The 22,896-nt window shown below is 38.6% G+C and overlaps 1 protein-coding gene across 4 annotated transcripts in view; it reads right to left on the reverse strand.

Moving 5' to 3' along the window:
• GSAP (gamma-secretase activating protein) overlaps positions 1-22,896 on the reverse strand; it is a 105,132-nt gene that overhangs the window by 54,293 nt on the left and 27,943 nt on the right. For all 4 annotated transcript variants that reach the window (XM_030932585.1, XM_030932582.1, XM_030932584.1 and 1 more), the window contains 7 exons: positions 21,955-22,043; positions 16,476-16,545; positions 15,178-15,227; positions 10,846-10,950; positions 10,374-10,433; positions 8,572-8,615; positions 7,589-7,674 (listed from right to left, as the gene is read on the reverse strand). In XM_030932585.1, the coding sequence (XP_030788445.1) occupies positions 7,589-7,674; positions 8,572-8,615; positions 10,374-10,433; positions 10,846-10,950; positions 15,178-15,227; positions 16,476-16,545; positions 21,955-22,043 (504 nt within the window). The remainder of the gene's footprint in view (positions 1-7,588; positions 7,675-8,571; positions 8,616-10,373; positions 10,434-10,845; positions 10,951-15,177; positions 15,228-16,475; positions 16,546-21,954; positions 22,044-22,896) is intronic.

A 22,896-nucleotide genomic window follows, 5' to 3' on the forward strand; every position in this document is an offset into this window, starting at 1 on the left:
CCCCATGGCTTTTGTCAGCTTTGTTGAAGATCAGGTAGTCATAGGTGTGCAGCCTTATTTCTGGTTTCACTATTCTGTTCTGTTGGTCTATGTGCCTGTTTTGGTACCAGTACCAAACTGTTTTGGTTACTGTAGCCCTGTAGTATAGTTTGAAGTTGGGTAATGTGATACCTCCAGCTTTGTTCTTTTTGCTTAAGTGTGCTTTGGCTATTCAGGCTTTTTTGGTTCCATATGAATCTTAAGATAGTTTTTTCTAGTTCTGTGAAGAATGCTGTTGGTAGTTTGATAGGAATAGCATCGAATCTGTACATTGCTTTGGGCAGTATGGCCATTTTAATGATATTGATTCTTCCTATCCATGAGCATGTTTTTCCATTTGTAACTTCTGATTTCTTTGAGCAGTATTTTGTAATTCTCATTGTAGACCTCTTTAACTTCCCCTCCCTGGTTAGCTGTATTCCTAGGTATTTTATTCTTTCTGTGGCAATTGTGAATGGGATTGCCTTTCTGATTTGGCTCTTGACTTCGCTCTTGTTGGTGTAAAGAAATGCTACAGATTTCTGTACATTGATTTTGTATCCTGAAAGTTTGTTGATGTTGTTCATCAGTTGAAGGAGCTTTTGGGCTGAGACTATGGGGTTTTCTGTAGAATCATGCCATCTGCAAACAGGGATAGCCTGACTTCCTCTCTTCCTATTTAGGATGCTCACTTGTCTGATTGCTCTGGCTAGGACTTCCAATACTATGTCGGATAGGAGTGGTGAGAGAGGGCATCCTTGTCTTGTGCCAGTTTTCAAGGGAAATGCTACCAGTTTTGGCCCATTCAGTATGATGCTGGCTATGGGTTTGTCGTAGATGGCCATTATTTTGAGGTTTTCCTTCAATACCTAGTTTACTGAGAGTTTTTAACATGAAGGGGTATTCAGTTTTATCAAAAGCCTTTTCTGCATCTATTCAGATAAACATGTGGTTTTTGTCTTTAATTCTGTTTATGTGATGAATCACATTTATTGAATTGCATATGTTGAACCAACCTTGCCTCCCTGGGATGAAATCTACTTGATTGTGGTAGATTAACTTTTCGACATGTTATTGGATTCAGTTTCCATGTATTTTGTTGATTTTTGCACCAGCATTCATCAAGGATATTGGCCTGAAGTTTTGTTCTTATGTCTCTGACAGGTTTTTGGTATCAGGATGATGCTGGCCTCATAGAATGAACTGGGGAAGAGTCCATCTTCCTCAATTTTTTGAAAGGGTTTCAGTAGGAATGGTACCAGCTTTTCTTTGTAAATCTGGTAGAATTCAGTTGTGAATCCATCAGGTCCTGAGCTTTTTTCCGTTGGTAGGCTATGTATTACTGAATCAATTGGGGAGCTTACTATTGGTCTGTTCAGGGAATCAATTTGTTCCTGGTTCAGACTTGGGAGGCTCTATGTGTCCAGGAATTTATCTGTCTCTTCTAGGTTTTCTAGTTTGTGTGTATAGAGGTATTCTTAGTAGTTTCTGATTATTTTTATTTCTGAGGGGTCAGTGGTAACATCCCATTCGTCATTTCTAATTGTGTTTATTTGGATCTTCTCTCTTGTCTTCTTAGTCTAGCATGGGTTCCTGGAGTTGTACATTTACTCACCACTTCCCTGAGTGGCAGAGGTTCCCCTGGCCCTGTGTCACTCCTAGGTGGGCTGTCATCCTGCCTTGCTTTTCGCCATTCTCCATGGGTCAAGTTGTTTCCTTGATTAGTCCCAATGTGAACATCTGGATGATTCAGTTGAAGGCCCTGCATTTACTCACCCCTTTTGTTCTTCCCTGTGAGAGTGGCTCACATTAGCTGCTTCTAGTCAGTCCAGGATTTTTTTCTTTAATTTTAATTAGTGTAAATGTCAATGACCGTATGTGGCTAGTGGCTACCATACTGGACAACACAGCTCTAGAGCACTGGTTCTTAACCCTGACAGCACATTAAACTTACTCTGGATCACAGATGCCCAGGTTCCACCTCAGAAGAATTAAGTCAGAATCTCTGGGGGTGTGAGACTCAGGTATTTGTATTTTTTAAAGCTCACTAAATGATTCTAACGTGAACCCAGGTTGAGAACCACTTTTGAAATCAGCAGATTTGGATGTGAATCCTGCTTTTGGTTTACTAAGTCTATTGCCTCAAGCAAGTTAATTAAATTATCTAAGCCTCAGTTTCCTCATCTGTAAATAAAGAAAATATAGAACTTATTTCATAGGGTTCTTGTGAGATAATTAAATAAGATATTGTGTATAAAGAGATTGTCATTGTTAGAGTGTTAGTTGCAAAGAAGTTATATCTGGCTATAAAGGTTAGCTGGTATTATTATTCCATAACAGTCTTGCTGCTATTTACAAGCTGGAGGAAGTCACAGTTTGAAAAAAATAAAGCATGCTCTTAAGGGTGTATCCAAAGATTTCTAATGAAATTCATCAATGATGAAGATAATATCTCAACGTTGGCTAGCCTTGGGGATATCATTTGGACAATGAAAACTATCATGGACAAAGTTTTCCAAGGGAAATTATCTCATTGGAGCAATTATTAAAAAGCTCTATAAAATGCTAAACACAGGCCTAATATGGGAACTTGTGAAGAGCAACTCTTGCAGTTATATGAATAGGAAGGAGAATTTACACACTTTCCTACTCACTACCCTCCCAATAGGTGGTGCACGAGAAAGAATTACAGCCACTGACTTAGAACACACAAGAGCACTACAGCTTCAGAGTTGACTATTAGACAGGGAAATAGTAAGATATGCTTTCAATGCTTAGAAAGTCTGATTTATCCTTTTTATTCGAAAAATCTATATAAACTCATGTTAAATAATATACAAGTGGCCTGACAGCAGCAGTGGCAGCAGCACTTTTGCCCACCACCAATCTCATGGGCACGCCCATCACCCAGATCGTAACTTCTAGTTCCTTGGAAGACAGCCGTCTTTATTTCTTAGTGTTGAGAAATTCAGGACAAATGTTTTCAAGAATATAAAAAGTAATGCTGAAAGGACAAAATAGCTTCTGATGACCAAAATGTGACAGCAAAATGTCAAATATTATTATATCATCATCATTAATGTAAATAGTTGAAATAAGTTTGTATAAGGGCCTAAGTCCATCAGCATTCCTTTCCTGAACCAGTTTCTGGCCTCCATGCCACTGGAGAATTCAGCTTTCTACTATAGAGGGAGTCACATGTAGCTTAGACTCTTTGCTTCCTTCTCCAATCCTATTTTGCTGGAATAGATTTTGTTTAAAAACAAAGGTAAAAAAAACAAACAAACAAAAAAAAAAAAACCACTTTTGAAGAGTAATATGGGAAACACATGAACAATTTATTAGTCAAAAAACAAAAGGTTGCTTCTCTGGCTTGTTTCATCTTAAATCTGGAAGCATCTCATTTGAAACAGGTTTTTTTTTTTATTTTTTCAAAGCTGATTGTGGAGAGTGAAGTTTGTTTTCTACCTTTCCACACACTGCCAAGAAGGGGAAAAAACAGACTCTTCCACATTTTATGTCAGATAAACCTAACATTTTATTAAATACGTCATAATTAGCCCCATTTATAACTTACAACTAGTAATGGTCATGAGAAATGCCTGTGGAAATATAAAAAGGAATAAAAAGCCACACAGGTTTAAAGCCTAAAATGATTGTTCATATCCAACAGATTTAAAGCAAAGTACCAGGGTCCGGGCGCAGTGGCTCACACCTGTAATCCTAGCACTTTGGGAGGCTGAGATGGGTGGATCATCTGAGGTCAGGAGTTCGAGACCAGTGTGGCCAACATGGCGAAACCCTGTCTCCACTAAAAATACAAAAAAAAATTCGCCAGTCATGGTGGTGTGTGCCTGTAATTCCAGCTACTCAGAAGGCTGAGGCAAGAGAATCACTTGAACCCAGGAGGCGGAGGTTGCAGTGAGCTGAGATCGCTCCATTGCACTCCAGCCTGGGCAACAGAGCAGAGCAGGACTCCGCCTCATTCATAAATAAATAAAGCAAAGTACCAGGGAAGAACCCACCCTGATCCCTCCATGTGAGCTCTGGATCCCATTCCACCTTCTAAGCAAATTCACTGTACCAGTTATTCCTCTCTGCTATGTATTGTCCTGTTTCCTCTCCACTCAACATATGCTGTAAGCATTCAAACATCCTAGAGTCTCTATTGTCTTAAAATATTCCCTAAATCCTATTTCCCTGTCCAGCTGCTGCCTCTCTCACATCTACACATGCTGCTATGACTTTTTTCAATTCTCATATGCCACTTAACCCAGCATAGTCAAGATTTCATCTCAATTCCACAACACAAACAGCTCACAGGCTACTAGACACAGTGGACTCCACCTCTCACTACCTATTCAGTCATTTCTTTGTGAAACTACCCTGTGTCTTCAGCTACTACAATACCACACTTGTTTTGGTTTTTCCTTTCTCTCTCTCCATCCTTTTTTCCTTTTCCTTTGGATGTTCCACCTAACCTTTATATATTTATGTTCCCAGATCTTATTCATAAGTGTCTTCCCTCCTGACCAAATACTCCCCCCACCCATGGCTTCAAATGCCAGCTATATTCTAACAGTTTCCACATTTATTCATTGCCAGTCCTGACCCCTCTTCTAAGCTCCAGATCTTTTAGTCAACATGTCCAAAACGAAACTCACAATCTTCCTAAGCTCCATCAGAACCCCTATACCTCAGTAAACTACACTACTGTTCACTCATTTGCCGATGCCAGAAACCTGAGAACCATTCCTCTTCCATGTAATTTATAGCAAATTATCTTAATTTCATCTCTAAAATGCATCCCAATCCCATCTAGATCTTTTCACCTGTACTGCCCATCCTAGTTCACCCTTATTTCAAATGTAGGACTAGACTTAACTGCTCATCTTCCCACTTTTTCTCTTGCCTCCTCCAACCCATCCTCCATCTTTTGTCATCTTTTTTTTTTTGATGGAGTCTCACTCTATTGCCCATGCTGGAGTGCAGTGGTATGACCTCAGCTCACTGCAACCTCTGCCTCTTAGGTTCAAGTGATTCTCCTGCCTCAGCCTCTGAGTAGCTGGGACTACAGGCATGAGCCACCAAACCCAGCTAATTTTTTGTATTTTTACTAGAGATGGGGTTTTGCCATGATGGCCAGGCTGCTCTCAAACTCCTGACCTCAGGTGATCCACCTGCCTTGGCCTCCCAAAGTGCTGGGATTACAGGCGTAAGCCACCGTACCCAACCCAATCCATCCTCCATATAGCAGCCACAGTGATCTTTTGAAAATATGTATCTAATCATGTAATTGCTTGCATAGATGCTTTGGTGAAGGAGTATCAGTGAATCCTAAAACTGACAGGTGAAAAGCTGAGAATAGAATAGTCATATGGTGACAAAGTACCCTCCTACAAATTACTAATTCAGAGGTTAAAATGTGCCTTCATAAGGGAGACATACAGTGGTTACCACTTAACCAAATGACCAGACTTAGCATCACTAACAGTAAGACATCCTGACATTATAGGCCTCCTGATCTGATAAAAGCGAAGTTCACAACATCACCTATGAAGTATTCTCACTAAAAATGCTTAACTTATGTCTAACTGTGCCTTTACTCAGTTGTGCGGAGCTTCCAATTTACAGGAAATGTATAGAGGAAAAAGTTAAATGGCTATGTAAGTAAACAATTGGATAAATCCAGAATGTGGATCATTCCACAAGACAAATGGGCTGGACTCTTCAATATGTCAATGAAAAGAAAGGCAGGGAGTAGGACGTAAGAATTGTTGTACATTAACAGACTATGAAGATTTAAATGGCCAAATGTAATGCATGAATCTTGATGGAATCCTGACTTTAAAAGTTATATACATACATATTTATTTATATATACATACATATATACATATATATGACATTTTTGAAGAAATTATGAAAATTTGAATAGAAAAATAAAGTTTATTGACTAATGTGATAATTTATTTCAGTAATAAGGGAACAGAGATTATATAGAAGTGTCCTTAATCAAAGGAGGTGTGTGCTAAATTATCTAGTGGTTAGGTGTTATGATGTCTGCAACCTACTTTTGAATGGACTTGGTCAAAAAATAAAACGATACATATATATAGTGAGAATGATCAAGCAAATACTATAAATATGATTGTATAAGTAAAAGGTACATGGACGTTCATTATATTTTTGAACTTTACAGTGAGCTTGTGCATTCTCAAAATAAATTGTATAGTAACAAAACATACCCTTCAATGACTTCTCATCATTCTTAGGATAAAGTCTAAAATCCTCCCATGATCCACAAGGTCCCATATGGCCTGGCCCCTGCCTACCTCTCCAGCTTTCTCTCTCATACCCACTCTACTTCAGTGACATGGTCTTAGTTCATACATAACCTTCAAGTCTCCACTGAAATACCACCTCCTTGAGCTCTCTAGGACTGGTGCATGAAGGGATGAGTACAGCTGAGGGATACCTGAGGTGGACAGGAAAAGGGGGAATGGATTATGCAGGAATGAAGTGTGAAAGGGGGCAATTTTCAGGACTAAGAATGGAATGGGATGGAATATCTTGGAAGGAGGCAGAAACAAGGATGGACTGGCTGAACTAGAACATGGTTGAAGATAGCAGTATCTTCTTTTAAACCTCCATCATAAGTTTTCATGACTTTCTATAATGCTCATTCATAATATGATTCTATTTAAATACTAAGTGTGCACTTGTGTAATGTCTAAAATCTGTGCCAAATAGTAACCTTTACGCTAATAAAGATTAGGGCAGTTTTACTTATCATATCCCCAACACCTAGCAAACAGTAAGTGCTCAATACATGTTGGCCTAATGGGTGAATATCCCACAATAATTTGACTTCAAAGGAATACAATTTTAGTCCAAATGCTACTTAAGTAGTAAATGTCCATTAAAGTTGAGATATTAAAAATGGCTACTACATGTAGTTATCAGAGCTGATTATTTAGATGATTATTAAGGTTAATGAGCAGTTTTTCACCAGATTTACTAAATGTAATCATATTCATCTTCTCTCATCTTTAGGTATTCTTCTTTTCCCTCTGCTTTTTTTCTATCTATAAAAACTGGTATTAAGGAACAAAATATTTCACATTAATAACTTTATGTCAAGCTCTGATTGTTAACATCAGTAGGCTGCAGCATGGCTCTTAAAGCCAAGTACACAAGTTTAGAACCAAACACATCAGTAAGCCTGACCCAGAAAGCACAGCTATCGCTGTTTGCCATTTGTTAAAAGATGAAGCAGGTGAGAAAATGTAGATTGGTTAAATACAAATCCATCTTCTCTGTTAGAACCATACAAATAATAACTACTAGAAGAAAAATTCTGCTGTTAATAACAACTGTGGCTTCCTCAATATAGATAGTGTATATTTAAAATTAATGAAGATGATTTGATATATGACAATCCATATGATCACCAACATAAAAATGTAGATCTGTTCTATATTCAGACTCCATATAGCTAAAGGATAAGTAAATTTTGTCTGGAACTCAAGTACAGTTGAATAAATTGATAAATATAACCCTAGTTTACCTGTACGGTTGGTAAAAACACACAGAGTCAGGTGTTTCGATAATTTTTCTCGGTCTTGATGATAATCACATCCAAAGTTGACAAGTCTAAGAACACAAAGAATGAGAAATTATTGTATGCATTTAAAAATACATCCCTTCATAAAGGATGTGAGTAACCACTAAATAATATACCCACCGAAATGGAAACACATTCCTGAGAAATTTAAGTAGATAACTTTTTTTTGGTTAATAAATTCTGTCGTTTTTTCAAAATACATGGTATATAAATGGCATTAGCCTAATGATAAGGAAAAAATATTACTTTCATCTTACAATTTTATAACTTTTCCGATAGACAGTAATGCACATACTAGTTTCAAAGTAAGCACAGCTAAATGTTCATATATGACGAAATAAAGCTAGTGAAATACTTAACAGTTCAGGATTATCATTACTCTAATTTAGAAAGATTTTCATGTCTTCTACACATTGATGGCCTTATGCTTACTTTTTCAGAAGCACCTCATGTTTCCACTACATGTAAAATACAGTGGAAAAAGGAAAAACCCTTGTCTTTTGTGTAAAAAGGAAAACAGAAAAAAAACAATAAACTCAACTGAGCTACAAGTGGATTGACCTGTGACATCCTCTTTGATGGCAATAAAAAGGGTTTCGATGTTTGATTCTCAGTGTAGCTCTCTGACCCATCGAATCCTTCTATTTAATCACAGGGAGAAGGGTATATCCATATATCAAAATAAATGGAGATGCACTACAGAAATAAATGGCTAAGAAAATCAATACAATTGACTTTATATGTAAAATCTTGGGTTCATGTTTGATAAAGTTGTTTGTATTTGCTATGGAGAATGGGAATACAAAAAAAGATGGACACAGTATATCAAACTCTCTTTTTATCTGCATAGCATAAAGTAGGAATAAATATAATCATTTTGCCCACAAGTATCTATAAAAATTAGTAACGACCTATGAATAACTTACTTAAATCCCGAGTTGCTTAACGATACGTCCAAGGGTACTTCAAACTGTCAAAAAAATCAGAAGAAAATGAACCCACAATGAAAGTGATGACAGTTCTGAAAACCAGAGCAAGCCCAAGTGAACCAGAAAAATATTGTGCTTGCCTAATAATGAAATGTAACCATCATTATCTTCAGAGGTTATACTCCAAATCCATTGCATAGAAAGTCCATTGAAAATACTCTGGAGTTTACATACAATCATGAGCTTGATGTTTATTTATTTCTTAAAGGGTTAATGCTTGACAAACTTTGTCTTAGATTTGAATATCAAAAACAGATTGTACAATAGACCAACTGGAAGCAACCATCTTTTACAAGACATAAATGACTGAGTAAGAAAGGAAAGACTGGGTGTCTTTAGAAGGACAGTAGATGAGCCAACAGAAGCGCAGGATGGGTAAGTGTAATTCTTGCAACGGCATAACAATCTGTATTAGACAGCAACATTAGTCCTACTCAAGAATAGGCCGGCACGGTGGCTCACACCTGTAATTCCAGAACCTTGGGAGGCCAAGGCAAGTGGATTGCTTGAGGTCAGGAGTTCAATACCAGCCTGGCCAACATGGTGAAATCCCATCCCTACTAAAATACAAAAATTAGCTGGTCATGGTGACAGGTGCCTGTAATCCCAGGTACTAGGGAGGCTGAGGCAGGATAATTGATTGAATCCAGGAGGCAGAGGTTGCAGTGAGAAGAGATCATGCCACTACACTCCAGTCAGGGCAACAGAGTAAGACTCTGTCTAAAAAAGAAAAAAACAAAAAAAAAAAAAAAAAAAAAAAAACCAACACTGTATTGCCCATCACAAAGATATTAAGGACTCTTCACCACAATGCTAACCTTTTAAAAATCTTTTCAAAAATTCAAATTCTTAAATTTAAATTTTCCTATTTTTAGAAGTTTTTTTTTTTTTTTTTCCATCGATGCAACACAATGCTAATGTTCCAAATAGCTTTTTCAGGGGTAATGCTAGATTTTGGTTAAACTATACCCTCTCATTGACTTGTCTCTTTATTCTCAAATCCACCATCCTCACAAGTCCTTTGGGTCAAATAACTTGTAACCCCTTAAAGCTATCGCTTATAGACCCCAAAAATTATTAGGTTGGTGTAAAAGTAACTGCAGTTCTTGCCATTACTTTTAAATGATTAGAAACCGCAATTACTTTTGTGCCAACCTAATACCTTCTACTAATCCTCACTTACACGTGTTTCTTTGATGTGAAGCATTCAGTTAGCGGACATTTCTGGTGTGTGTTCTTCTAAAGACCTAATGAACTGGATTTGTTATAGAGTGGAAGCCTGGAGATGGCAAGAACTAATTTTACTTGCTCATACGAGTGACTAACACAAACATCAGGAATGCTAAAGTGCTGCTTATAATAACAATTCTCTTAAAAGAGGGTAATGTATCGGTGGTGGCTCACGCCTGTAATCCCAGCACTTTGGGAGGCCGAGGCGGGCGGATCACGAGGTCAGGACATCCAGACAATCCTGGATAATACGGTGAAACCCCATCTCTACTAAAAATACAAAAAAATTAGCCAGGCAGGGTGGCGGGCACCTGTACTCCCAGCTACTCGGGAGGCTGAGGCAGAAGAATGGCGTGAACCCAGGAGGTGGAGCTTGCAGTAAGCCGAGATCACACCACTGCACTCCAGCCTGGGCGACAGAGCAAGACTCCATCTCAAAAAAAAAAAAAAAAAAAAAAAGAGTAATGTATCATAAACTCTCCTGTAGTGTGATCATTTTCTGGACTTACCATTAAGTTATAGCTCTCATCAGCATAAAACTGGATACATTTTAAGATACTCCTTGATTTCTAAAAGAGAAAACAGAATGGCATATTTATTTAAAAACTAGGAAAAAAAGAAAAGGAAGCAGTCAAGAAGCAAACAATTACGAAAATCTTTTCATCATTATGTTTAATAAAACTTCACTGACTATTTCCATCAATGAAAATGTAGTAATTAGTGAACTGCAGTAATAATGTCAAAATCAAATTGTTCTTATAAAAAAAGTGCTGGGGCCAAGCACTATGGCTCATGCCTGTAATCCATGTTTTAGGAGCCTGAGGCGGGAGGATCACTTGAGCCCTGGAGTTCAAGGCTGCAGTGACCTATGATCACACCACTGGGCTCCAGTCTCAGCAAGAGAGCAAGACCCTGTCTCTAAAAAAATTAATATTTTTGTTAAAAAAAAAAAAAGGAGCGCCCATGAACTAGTTTTTTTACCTTCAGGTCAATGTAGTATAATCTCTGTTCTGACATATCCCACTGAGCCCAAACGAAATCCTCAGCTATTCTGTCTCTCGGGAGATGGCCAGAATTTTTAATCAACTAAAAATGAAAAAAAAAAAAGTATGAATAACTTTTAAAGGAGAACATATCTGGAATTCATAATTATTTTCCATGTCTATCTTTATGATACATGTAAATATTTCCACAGTTCACTGTTAGAAGCTCCCCACCCCTAGCACACACAGTCTTTCCAGAAATGTTTTAAGACATCGTTTCATTGCCTCCTCTTCTTCCCACTTATAATATATGATTGTATTATTGCTCTTAGTTTAGCAGACAGGCTGAGGCTGTTGAAGACAACACCACACCTCCCACAAATCAATAGCTGCATTAATAGAAGATTCGGAATTTACTGTTCTGTACCTAACTCTCTCAAGTCAAGCCTCTGCAGACAAGAACCCTCCACTACCAAAGACAAAGGCTGTGATGCCAAGGAAAAACTCAGGCCTGGCAGTGGAAAGTAGTAGACAATGACCCCAGTTTGGCCATAAACCAACCATGCAGCTTTGGGCATGCCTCTCACCTTTATGTCTCCCATTATGAGTACGATGATATTGCCCATCTCTCAGCAGTACTTAACTACTCATTCTTCAAGGCCTGACTTACACATTGTGTTCTACACAAAGCCTTCCCTCACATCCCCAAGATGTAATATAATCCTCACCTGTTTTCCCATGGTGCACTGGCATGCTTCTATGACAATTACATTTTAATTAATGCTATAAGCCTCCGCAAAGAGTACACACTCTTCTACAACATGTTTCTATTACCAATGCATTGATTGTTTCTAGCATGTAACAGTGCTCAAGGAATGTTTGTTCAGAAGGCGGAAAATGGGCCAGGCACAGTGGCTCACATCTGTAATCCCAGCACTTTGGGAGGCTGAGGTAGGTGGATCACCTGAGGTCAGGAGTTTGAGACCAGCCTGGTCAACATGGTGAAACCCCATCTCTACTAAAAAAAATACAAAAATTAGCCAGGCATGGTGGTGCACACCTGTAATCCCAGCTAATCGGGAGGCTGAGGCAGGAGAATCACTTGAACCCAAGAGATGGAGGTTACAGTGAGCCGAGATTACACCACTGCATTCCAGTCTGGGTGACAGAGCAAGACTCCATCTCAAAAAAAGAAAAAAATCCTTTTTTATGCCTGCATGGAATACTATGCAGCCATAAAAATGGATGAGTTCATGTCTTATAGGGACATGGATGCAGCTGGAAACCATCATTCTCAGCAAACTATCCCAAGAACAGAAAACCGAACACCACATGTTCTCACTCATAGGTGGGAACTGAACAATGAGAACACTTGGACACAGGAAGGGGAACATCACACACCAGGGTCTGTTGTGGGGTGGAGGGAGAGGGGAAGGATACCATTAGGAGATATACCTAATGTAAATGACGAGTTAATGGGTGCAGCACACCAACGTGGCACATGTATACATATGTAACAAACCTGCACGTTGTGCACATGTACCCTAGAACATGAAGTATAATAAAAAAACAAAAAAACAAAACAAAAGGCAGAAAATGAAATAAGGTGTACAAGAGTAAATTGCCAAAGATATTATAAGTATAAAATATTTGTTTACTAAGTAACAAAGTCAGAACTATGGAACTTTAAAATCAGGAGATTCTAGAAACCATCCAATTCAATCCCTTAACACGTAAGAAAACTGAGGCTCTCAGCACTTAGATTAGGCTGCATAGTTAGTTCAGCAAGGTCTGGAATCTATGTCTTGGAATCCTCCCAGTGCCCTTTCAGTGCATCAGCTGACCTCAAAATAATTTAACAGAAGCAGTTAAGAATTAACTTTCCTCAAAATGCTTATTAAGCAAAAGGAATCTACATTGAGATAGATGAGTAAAGAGTAAAGAATAAAGACAGGTTGGGGTAGAAGAAATAAAGAAAAAAGAAACACCGGACTGGTCCATGTTCACGCCTAAACTCTCCTTAATCCTCACAGGGATTTCTTCACCCATGGTAACTTGGAACTTGAGGGGAACCATGTGGCATAAAGAGTTGTAAACCACTATTTCCTGCTTACCCTGTCCATTACATTTAGACAAGAGGAAAGTGATGCCAGAGAAAAGATCCAAGAGGACCTGTCTGTCTCTAAACTTTGGGCAATCATTTTTCTGAAATTTGTTGAGTTGGAGTAGATTTTGAGAACCATTCCAGGTAAAGGTATGTACTAACAAGAACATGAATGTCAGATTGTAGCATACCCAGGTTCAAATCTCAATTTTGTTCCTCTCTAGAGTCACCTCACCTCTGTGAGTCTTGGCTGCTGTCTTCTCTGTAAAATAGGGATAAGCCTAATACCATCTCTATCATGCAGGGATGTTGCAAAGAATATGTGGAATTGCATATTCTTTGCAACATCCCTGCATGATAGAGATAGTCTTATACTTATGCTGTATGAAGCTGTCATCTAAGCCTTTAAAAATGAGGGCAGAAGTACTTCTTGGAAGAACACATGTGAATTAAGGAATGCTAAAGCTGTACCATCTTGAATGGCAGAATCTTTTCTGGGCTGCTGACAGGTGTCCTCTCCATCACTCTTCCCAGTGTGTGTCTGCCTGCCTCTCTCTCTCTGCTCTCAAGCCCTCTTCTAACCAGTCAGTCCCCTGTCTATGCTCATTCCCAGTTCCTGACCCCAACTTGCTTATTTATTTCTCTTCTAAATTCTCATCACTGGCTTTGGGATTCAGCCTTGATCTTTCCTCCTGGGCTTGACCCTCTTCTGACCCCTGGCCCTGTCTGTCCTTATGCTCCCCTGCAGGACAATGGTAGCCCAGAGCTTCAGTGACACACTTTCTCCTGGCAATGTTCCAGCCAGGCTTCTTGATTCAAGGCTTTCAATAGCTGATACACAATTTGTAAGTGCCATTTTCTGTTTCAACTTGTTCATTTAACTTTAAAATCTTCAGAGAAACATTAAAATCTTCAGAGACAATTTTGATGCAGACTAAATACTGAAGAAAATCATTTTTAATATCAGTAACATATTAAGAACCTATATAAATTATCAAGAAAAAGACAGCCCAGTAGAAAAATAGATAAGGATACAACTAAACAATTTTTGAAAAAGCAAATCAAATAGCCAGTATGCTGAGGAAAAGATGGTGAAATGCATTAATATTAAGGGAGATACAGACTAAGATAATATACGATCAATTTAAACTCATCAAATTGGAAATTTTTTAAAAGGTAAGTATACCTTTTCGTGATATGAATTGAGGGAAAATGTACTCTTAAATTTTGCTTCAAACATTGTCAACTGTTAGAAATTTTTTGGAAAGCAACCTGGAAAAATCTGTTGGAATTTATTAAATGGATGTACCCATCAAACACTCCATCCCTGAGGATTTAGCGCAAATAAATATATGTACCAGTACATAAGGCTATAGGAAAAAAAGTTTAAGATGATTTATAATTCAAAAGCAAAAACAAAAAACTGGCAATTTAGTGAATGTCTATCCATAGCAGGGACCATTATCTACTTCTAAAGAGACTGAATTGGAGCTATTCTAGTTTACTTGTAGGTAATTCCACAAAGCTGAATGAGTAAGAAATGGATAATAAGCCCCTGGGTGGGTCAGAGGTGGGGGTAGGAGATTAGTATTAGTATGGAGAAAAGTATGATACATACCAGGTTGTGAACAAAAGAGATTTTAAAAAAAAGGTACATGTGGAAAACAAGCAAAAAAATTACACTCTATGAAACCCATATATGGTATGATATATAGTATGATTGTATATATGGTATAAATATATGGTATGATCCCATGATATGCATATATGTACATATAAAAATTAGAGTAAATAACCAATTAGTTACATCTCTATTTTAGTAACCCATAGGGATACTCCTGATCTTTTTACCTGCTAAGCAAAAGCAAACACAAAAGCAGCAGGTAAATTTATGTACTATGATTCTACTTTGGTAAAAACAATTGAATCCCCACATACAACCTTACATAGGTTTGCACGAGCAAGGTAAAAGCTGTGGAAAGATACACAGGCTGTTATCAGCTTCTTCAGGATACTGAGATTGAGGGTTGAGATAGAGAAAAATGGGATAATTAACTTCATATATATTTGTATCATTTCACACATTAGAACAGCAAGTCTATACTTCAAAAGTCATCAAATAAAGAAAACATTACATATCAATAATAATAATTTTCTTTAGCAGTCTAGTAATGTAGTTCTTTGTGGAACAAAAACTATGAGGCGAAAAGAGTTTCAAATCTTTACCACTCTATTTCCATCTTCTTGGGTGACATGGATACGAAATTGCTCAATATCTTTAAAAGAAAAACAGAGAAAGATAATTTAACTTTAAGGAAACATATGAGTACTATTTTCGCCTAACACTTGTAAAAACAGTGTCATAAAAGCAATGCAGATTGAACAACTGGCCATAAAAACAACATTATCACAAACTGTAACCTCACAATAGAGGTTCAAAAACTTTTTAAAACCCATTTTTCTCCATCTTCCCTTTACAGTTAATTTCAAGTCCTGCATTTATTCTGCTCCTCAATATCAACAATACATGAAGCATTTAGCCCACCTGCTTCCCTGGGTTCCCTCAGCAAGTACTTGGCTTCCCTATACCATCAGTGTTGTATAGGGCTAACAAGGGCTCACTTAGCAGAGTTTATCTCCAATTCCCAAATACCAAACAGTTGTTTGTATGAAGATACCAGATAAAAACTCATTATACGAGACATTTTGGGGAAGCATTTTAATAGCGGTCAATTTCACTTGAACAAAACCCTGAACACTAAAGACAATCTGTGTAGATGGTCCCTTTCTATCGGTAACAATTTGAATTCAGCCATATTTACCTTCTGCTGGTCCTAGTTACAAAACTGAACAAGAGCTTAGACACTGAACAAAGCCTTATCCCTCAAGCCTGTCCTTCCAACTATAAACTAGCAGTTTCATCTTGTAATGCGAAAGACAGCTTAAAAGCTCCACTAGTAAATTTTGTCCTTCCTCTCCCTCTCCTAACTTGAAATCATCATGGAAGGACATAACCTTTTATGTCCTAAACTTATTTGCCTCTACCTGAATTTGTCTAAGTTAGTAGGTCTTCTCAAGTTCTGCCATGGGATTCTTCTAGCTACTATAAACTTCCCCTCTCTCCATCCAAGCATCTCCATATTATAGTTATCCACTGTGACAGACATCCAAAAGACAGGTGAACTAAAAATGACAACTGTGACAGACACCCAAAAGACAAATGAACTAAAAATGACAAAAATGACCTGTTCTACAAACATTCTACCATGGCACAAAATTGCAAATCCATGTATGCAAGAGCCCATCATTCCCAGGATGAGAAAGCTGAACAGAGCCAAAGGGAACAACACTTGGGGGCCAAAGGAAAAGCCCTTCCCAAGGAATTCCAGGTCTCATATGGACATGAAAGTTCAGTGGACCCTCGGCAACGGCAGGTGGATATCTAGAAGATTCAATCATGTCCCACACTAGGAGACGATATGCCATTCATGAAATTCCCATATTCCACCTAAAGATACACTTACATTTCTCTTCTGAAATCAGTAACAGATGGTTCTCTGGAAGAGGATGACTTTCAACATGTGGGTAGAGAAACTGTAAAAAAGAAATTAATCATAATTGTAAGCAACTACCTTGCTTGAACAAGTATTTCCAAAGTTGTGCTTGATGACTGTACTATTACATACCATTGAAGAAACTGGGAATCACAGAAGAGTTTAGGGGAATCACCTGCACACACACATATTGCAGGTCAAAGCAAGCAAGAAAACAGAACACTGTCAGGACCTCAGCTTTCCAGAGGGGAATTGATCTCAAATACAACACTATCTTCACTTATTTAAACAGTAAGGCTTCTGGCTGGGCACAGTGGCTCACACCTGTATCCCCAGCACTTTAGGAAGCCAAGACAGGCAGATCACTTGACCTCAGGAGTTCAAAACCAGCCTGGGCAACATGGCAAGGCCCCATCTCTACAAAAAATACAAAAGATTAGCCAAGTGTGGTGGCATGTGCCTGTAGTCCCAGCTACTCAGGAGGTTGAGGTGGAAGGATCACTTGAACCCAGGAGGTGGAAGTTGGAGTGAGCCAAGATCATGCCACTATACTCTAGCCTGGGTGATAGAGAGCAAGACTCTGCCTAAAAATAAAGTGAAATAAACAGTAAATGTTAAAGTTGAAGCTATTTCTAGGGATGGTGCTTCCTATCTGGAATATTTGATTCTGAAACCAATCAGAAATAATGCAAACAACATTTATACAGAATGTTCTATTTCACACACACACACACACACATCAACAAAGTCTTTGTGCAACTAAACCTAGTATATAATTTGAGAGCCAAGCAAACATATTCCCCACGACAACTTCCAAAGTCCCACATCCAAGAGACAAAGCACAACATAACCAGAACTTGTCAAGAAAGAACAGTGAGTCATGGTGTCACACGAGTTGAGGATTTACAAGCCTGAAAGCACAGAACGACTGTCACCAGGAAGAAAAGGCTTAAGTACACCCCATTCCTCCTCCTCTGTGCTCTCCCATATGAGTCCACCACTATGTGTCTGTTTGCAGGACAAAGCAGGCTGCCAGCAACACAAGTCCTGACCCTGTCAGCTGTGATAATGAGGAAAAATTGGTCACAGGATGACTCAAAAGGGCAACTGTAAACCAGTCGTTTTATTTTGCGGCATGAAAGACCCATGAATTTTGTTCTTTTCCTCACCCAAAACTTGAATATAAAAGGACATAACTTTTATGTCCCAATCTCTCAGTCATTAGTCAGACTAAACTTAGGACAATTTTTTATTATTTCCTAGTGTCCTAAATTTGCATATCAGATTTAAAATAGTACTAGTCAATTTTTGGAACATTTATAGTTGAGTTCCCTTTTAGAAATGAGAAGCAAAACATATGCTTCAGAGCAATAAAGTCAAAATTATAAAATAGCAATGCAAAATTCAGCTACAAAAATAATACAGAACTAACTGTCTCATAATTTGGAAAATGTCGCACATCAAACAAGATACTTTGTGTACAGGAGTTGAGGAAAAGCAGAGATGAATGACACCACATACAGGATAGGAGAACAAATGTTCAGGGCCTCAAAATATGGAGATATCTGCTCCTACGGAAGATGGTATGGCCTCCAGCTCTACAGAGGTGGCCAGGGCATGCCTGCTTAGGAACGTGACATGGACTGAGGTGCTGAAGAGGTGTAACTGCCAACCTCTAAACCTCTGCCTGGTTTTCCTGTGACAATCAGGGAGAATGTTATTTTTAAAGTCCCATTTAGGTAGGTGTTGTTTTACTTTCTATTATAAGGTGTTCCTAGAGTAAGGCCTGGAAACCAAAAGCAGACAGGCTTCAGACACAGCTCTACAAAAGCACTCAAGGTGATAACATACAATTTGGGGATGGCATAGAAGCATGGAATTTAATCAGTGTTAGTTTTCAATATTTAAGAAAGCAACCTGAGAGCACTGCTTTAGTTTTTGAAAAAAGCCAAGAATGTAAAACAATTTCTGGGCTATGTCCTAACAATTGGAAGGTCTGGATCTATCTATAAACATGCCTTTTAAATATTATTTGAAAAAGCAAGACAGTAAGTGAGTTATTATATTGAATCACGTAATATACACACTATAGAACAAATGAAAATCCAGTGTTTGGTAAATGGATGCTTGTGGCTTAGGATGAAAATCCTAGTGACAGGATCGTACAACCAAGGGTATGGATGAGTTACTTCGGGAATCAGCAGATTATATTTACTTAGGAAAATTTACCTTCACAAATAAGGAGCTAGACTTAGAATGAATATTGGTCTTTGGAGGTGTGTAGAGGGTGTGGAATTACCCACTGGAACTATCTTGAAGACACACCTCATGTTGAAAGGGAACACTCAAAGGGTCCCGGATTGGGATCCAAGCCCCACCTGCCACTGTCCTCCTCTGTGTAGGTGGTCAAGACTACACATGCAGAGTTAGGAAAATGTGCTACTGGAGATCACCATGGATGTTTTTATAAGAAAAAGGAAATTGATCCCAGGGCAAGACCAACTCAATGGACAGTAGATGTCATTTCTCTAGAGGCAGGAGGGAGAAGATGGGGATTTGCCACTGGGGTTTGGAGGAGTTTCTCTCTCCAGAGGCATAGACACAGGGGCAGGAGGCAGGGCTAGGGACTGAGATGGGTCCACAGAATGAGTACAAGTTTTACTTTATTTGGGTGGGGACCTTTCCTTTGGCCTATAGATGCTGTCCTGTTCCACGTACTTTTAACTTTTTTTTTCTTTTTTTTGAGATGGAGTTTTGCTCTGTTGCCCAGGCTGGAGTGCAATGGCACAATCTTGGCTCACTGAAACCTCTGCCTCCCAGGTTCAAGCGATTCTCCCACCTCAGCCTTCCGAGTAGATGGGATTACAGTAGTGCACCACAATGCCTGGCTAATTTTTATATTTTTAGTAGAGATGGGGTTTCGCCATGTTGGTCAGGCTGGTCTCAAACTCCTGAGCTCTGGCAATCCACCCTCCTTAGCCTCCCAAAGTGCTAGGATCATAGGCATGAGCTGCCGCACCCAGCCACTTTTTTTTAAACTGAGTTCACATAACATAAAATTTACCATTTTAACCACTTTAGTATATACAATTTCTGGTAGTTTTTAATATATTTGCAATGTATACAACCACTTGCTTTTAAAAACTTTTCCCCTTTCTATGTTCCAATTCCCTTTAGTTACCCCAATCTTTCAGTCATGTCTCCACCATCTATATGGCCCTAACAAGATGCTGAGGAAGCCAAAGAACAGACCAGAAAAGGGAAGCATACTCTGTCCCCCAGCCGCCCCACACTGATGACAGTGTAGACAGAGTAGCTTCCTGAGGGTAGGGGAATGCAGCTTGGGAGCTTCAGGCTAGGCCATGTCTGGAATTGAGGAGTGACCCACAGTGCTGTCAGGAGTGGCTGGGAAATGTGCAGCTGAAAGGACTGGCTGACAGGGGAGGACCCTGGGCAGACAAAGACAACCCTCTCACCTAACCCACTGGAATAGGGAGGCCCATAGGCTGGAGGCTGGTAGTAGCTTGGGGGACAGAAAGGCAGACACTTTGAGTGGTGCAGATTGACTCCAGCTAGACCAAAAGAAACGATATTTTGACCCTGTAACAAAATGTGAAATTAGGCGAAAGAAAATTATGCTGTAGCACCGCATGAACACATACAGTTGATTCAAATTATTTGTAGTAGTTATGTTCTGTAACATCACCACAAATGCTGTATACTGAATATTGAATCATTGTTTCTAGGGAAAATACAAAGGGAGTTTATCATAATTCTGAAAGACACAGTCCCAAATGCCATATCCTAAATATTGAAATCCCAAAAGATCAAAATCCCAAAAATATAATTCTGGAAGATAATAATTTTAAAAATTATTTAAAAGATGTACTGACAGCTGGGCGCGGTGGCTCACGCCTGTAATCCTAGCACTTTGGGAGGCCGAGATGGGTGGATCATGAGGTCAGGAGATTGAGACCATCCTGGCTAACACTGTGAAACCCCGTCTCTACTAAAAATACAAAAATTGGCCAGGCACAGTGGCGGGCACCTGTAGTCCCAGCTACACGGGAGGCTGAGACAGGAGAATGGTGTGAACCTGGGAGGTGGAGCTTGCAGTGAGTGGAGATCACGCCACTGCACTCCAGCCTGGGAGACAGAGCGAGACTCCGTCTCAAAAAAAAAAAAAAAAAAGATGTACTGACATTTTTAAAAGAAGAATTATCTGAGAAGCAAAACACAAAAGAACACTTCATAGTCCACTGTATACAATAAAATAGGCAATAATAACATACACAGTTTTGAAAGTATAGACACTCGTGTATCCTAACTATCTTGTGATCATGACTTTTGGGACTTTAGACATCAGGGATTTTCATCTTTCAGGATTTCAACATTTAGGATTATGTTGTTCAGGATTGTCTTTTGGGATTATGATCCAAACCCAAACAAGGATAAATTCTTGGAAGCCTCTAGTCACAATATGTTTGTCAATAGATCAGTATATAACTTTGTTTTGTGTGTTTCTATTTAAAGACACTCCTTAACCTCATGGCCAACAGCACAGTAACTCATGCCTGAATGAAGCTTATCTGAAACACATACTTTCTCCCTAAGGCATATGACAGTCTTCTCGCACTTAGGAACACTAGGCAGTGCCTCAGCGCTATGCCTGGAAGCCGTTTAAACAATGAAATCGCCAGGAAAAAGCACAAAAGATGGAACTAGGCCATGAAAACAGCCGTCATTTTAGTATGAGAGCTAAAACAAAAAAGTTAGGGCATCGCCATGTTCAACCTCAATTGCGAATGTGCATGTTAGGTGACAAATTCTTTCACCACTCAGCATATATCTGCACATAACTGGCCAAGTATATAAGTGTTTAATTTAGGCGTTCCAAATACATTTTAGGAATAGAATTTGCAAATATGGAATCTCCAAATAATGAGGACTGACTATATCTATGCCATCTACACTATACATGCAGTTTCTGCATCAACTCTTGAAGTTGATAAATTCAGGCATTAAGCCATTTAATCATAGATATTTAATCTGTCAACCATGTAAATACATTACATAGACCATTTTAAAGCTTCCCTTAAATGTGTTTAATAATTTATAATATTTGATATTTTACCATGAGAAAATATTAATTATATTTAATATTTGATATTTTATAATGAGAAAATATTTAATATTTGATATTTTATGAGAAAACATTACATTACTATGAAACAAATGATAGCATGACAGAGTTGGTGGAGCTAGCTTCGAGTTCTTAATTTCCATGCTTGCAAAGAAACAGCGGATACTTCCAGCGCAGTAGTCTACAAGACTGTTCTGAGGAGTAAATATGATAATGATAGAGTGAAAGTACTTTGTAAACCCCAATTCCTCCAGGCTGCATACCTTTTGATTAATGAGGTAAGTGACGAATGGCATGCTTACTTACCTGAACCCAAATATAGCTATCCACAGCCTTTAGAACCTTCACATTGTTAACAGGGTGGATTTCAACCAACAAAGTCAAGCACTTTGATCCTACAGAGAAAAGAAGGCTTTTAGTAACAAAGATTATAATATCACACATTATTTTTTCCAAAGCAAGAAGGAAGAGCAATTTCTGATAAATCCTACCACAGTGACTATAAACTATTAAACAATTCTACTATCCTAAAGTCCTGTGAGGAGACTGAAACTGTACACCTGTTCCCAGTTTTACTCTCTAGGATGTGTGGTAGGCTCCAGGACCCCAAAAGAGCAATCAGCCCAGCAAAGGACCTGCCTTCCACACCCTCAGGAGCCCTGAAGAAGCTGCTTTGTATTATGAAAACCACAGGATACTCAAGAAATGCAAATGTAAAAAGGGAAGTCTTTGAACAGCCCTGGAAACAACAGTAGATACAAGGGAGAAAAATTTCAGGTTATAAGAATTTTGCATTTACAGAAAAGCATCACAGTTAAAACACAAGCGACTTCTGAAATCAAAGATCACTGTATATTACTTTGCACTCTCACCAGCAACGTGTAAAAGGGCCTAACAAACGGGTTTCTAATGGATATCATTTTTCCCAATTATCACAATTCTAAGATTTGCAAAAGCAGACACATCTGAACTTTCCAAAAATATAAATATGCTAACTATTGTATTAGCTATTCTACCAGGTGAAAATAAAAGGTAATTTTCTTAAAGTTTGACTTTAAAGTTTGACACTTCTACAAATCCAAGAGGGACACAGAAAAGATCTCAAGGGAGAAATCAATATATACGGAGTGAAGAAGTTGTTTGCGCTCACTCTATGCCATTTTTAGCATAGCTCCACAAGCCCTCTAGGCTTTTAAGTCTAAATAAACACAGTGTGATTCTGTGTCACTCCAATTCGGCAGCACAATG

The sequence above is a fragment of the Rhinopithecus roxellana genome, chromosome 6 (assembly GCF_007565055.1).
Source record: "Rhinopithecus roxellana isolate Shanxi Qingling chromosome 6, ASM756505v1, whole genome shotgun sequence".
Taxonomy (NCBI): domain Eukaryota; kingdom Metazoa; phylum Chordata; class Mammalia; order Primates; family Cercopithecidae; genus Rhinopithecus; species Rhinopithecus roxellana.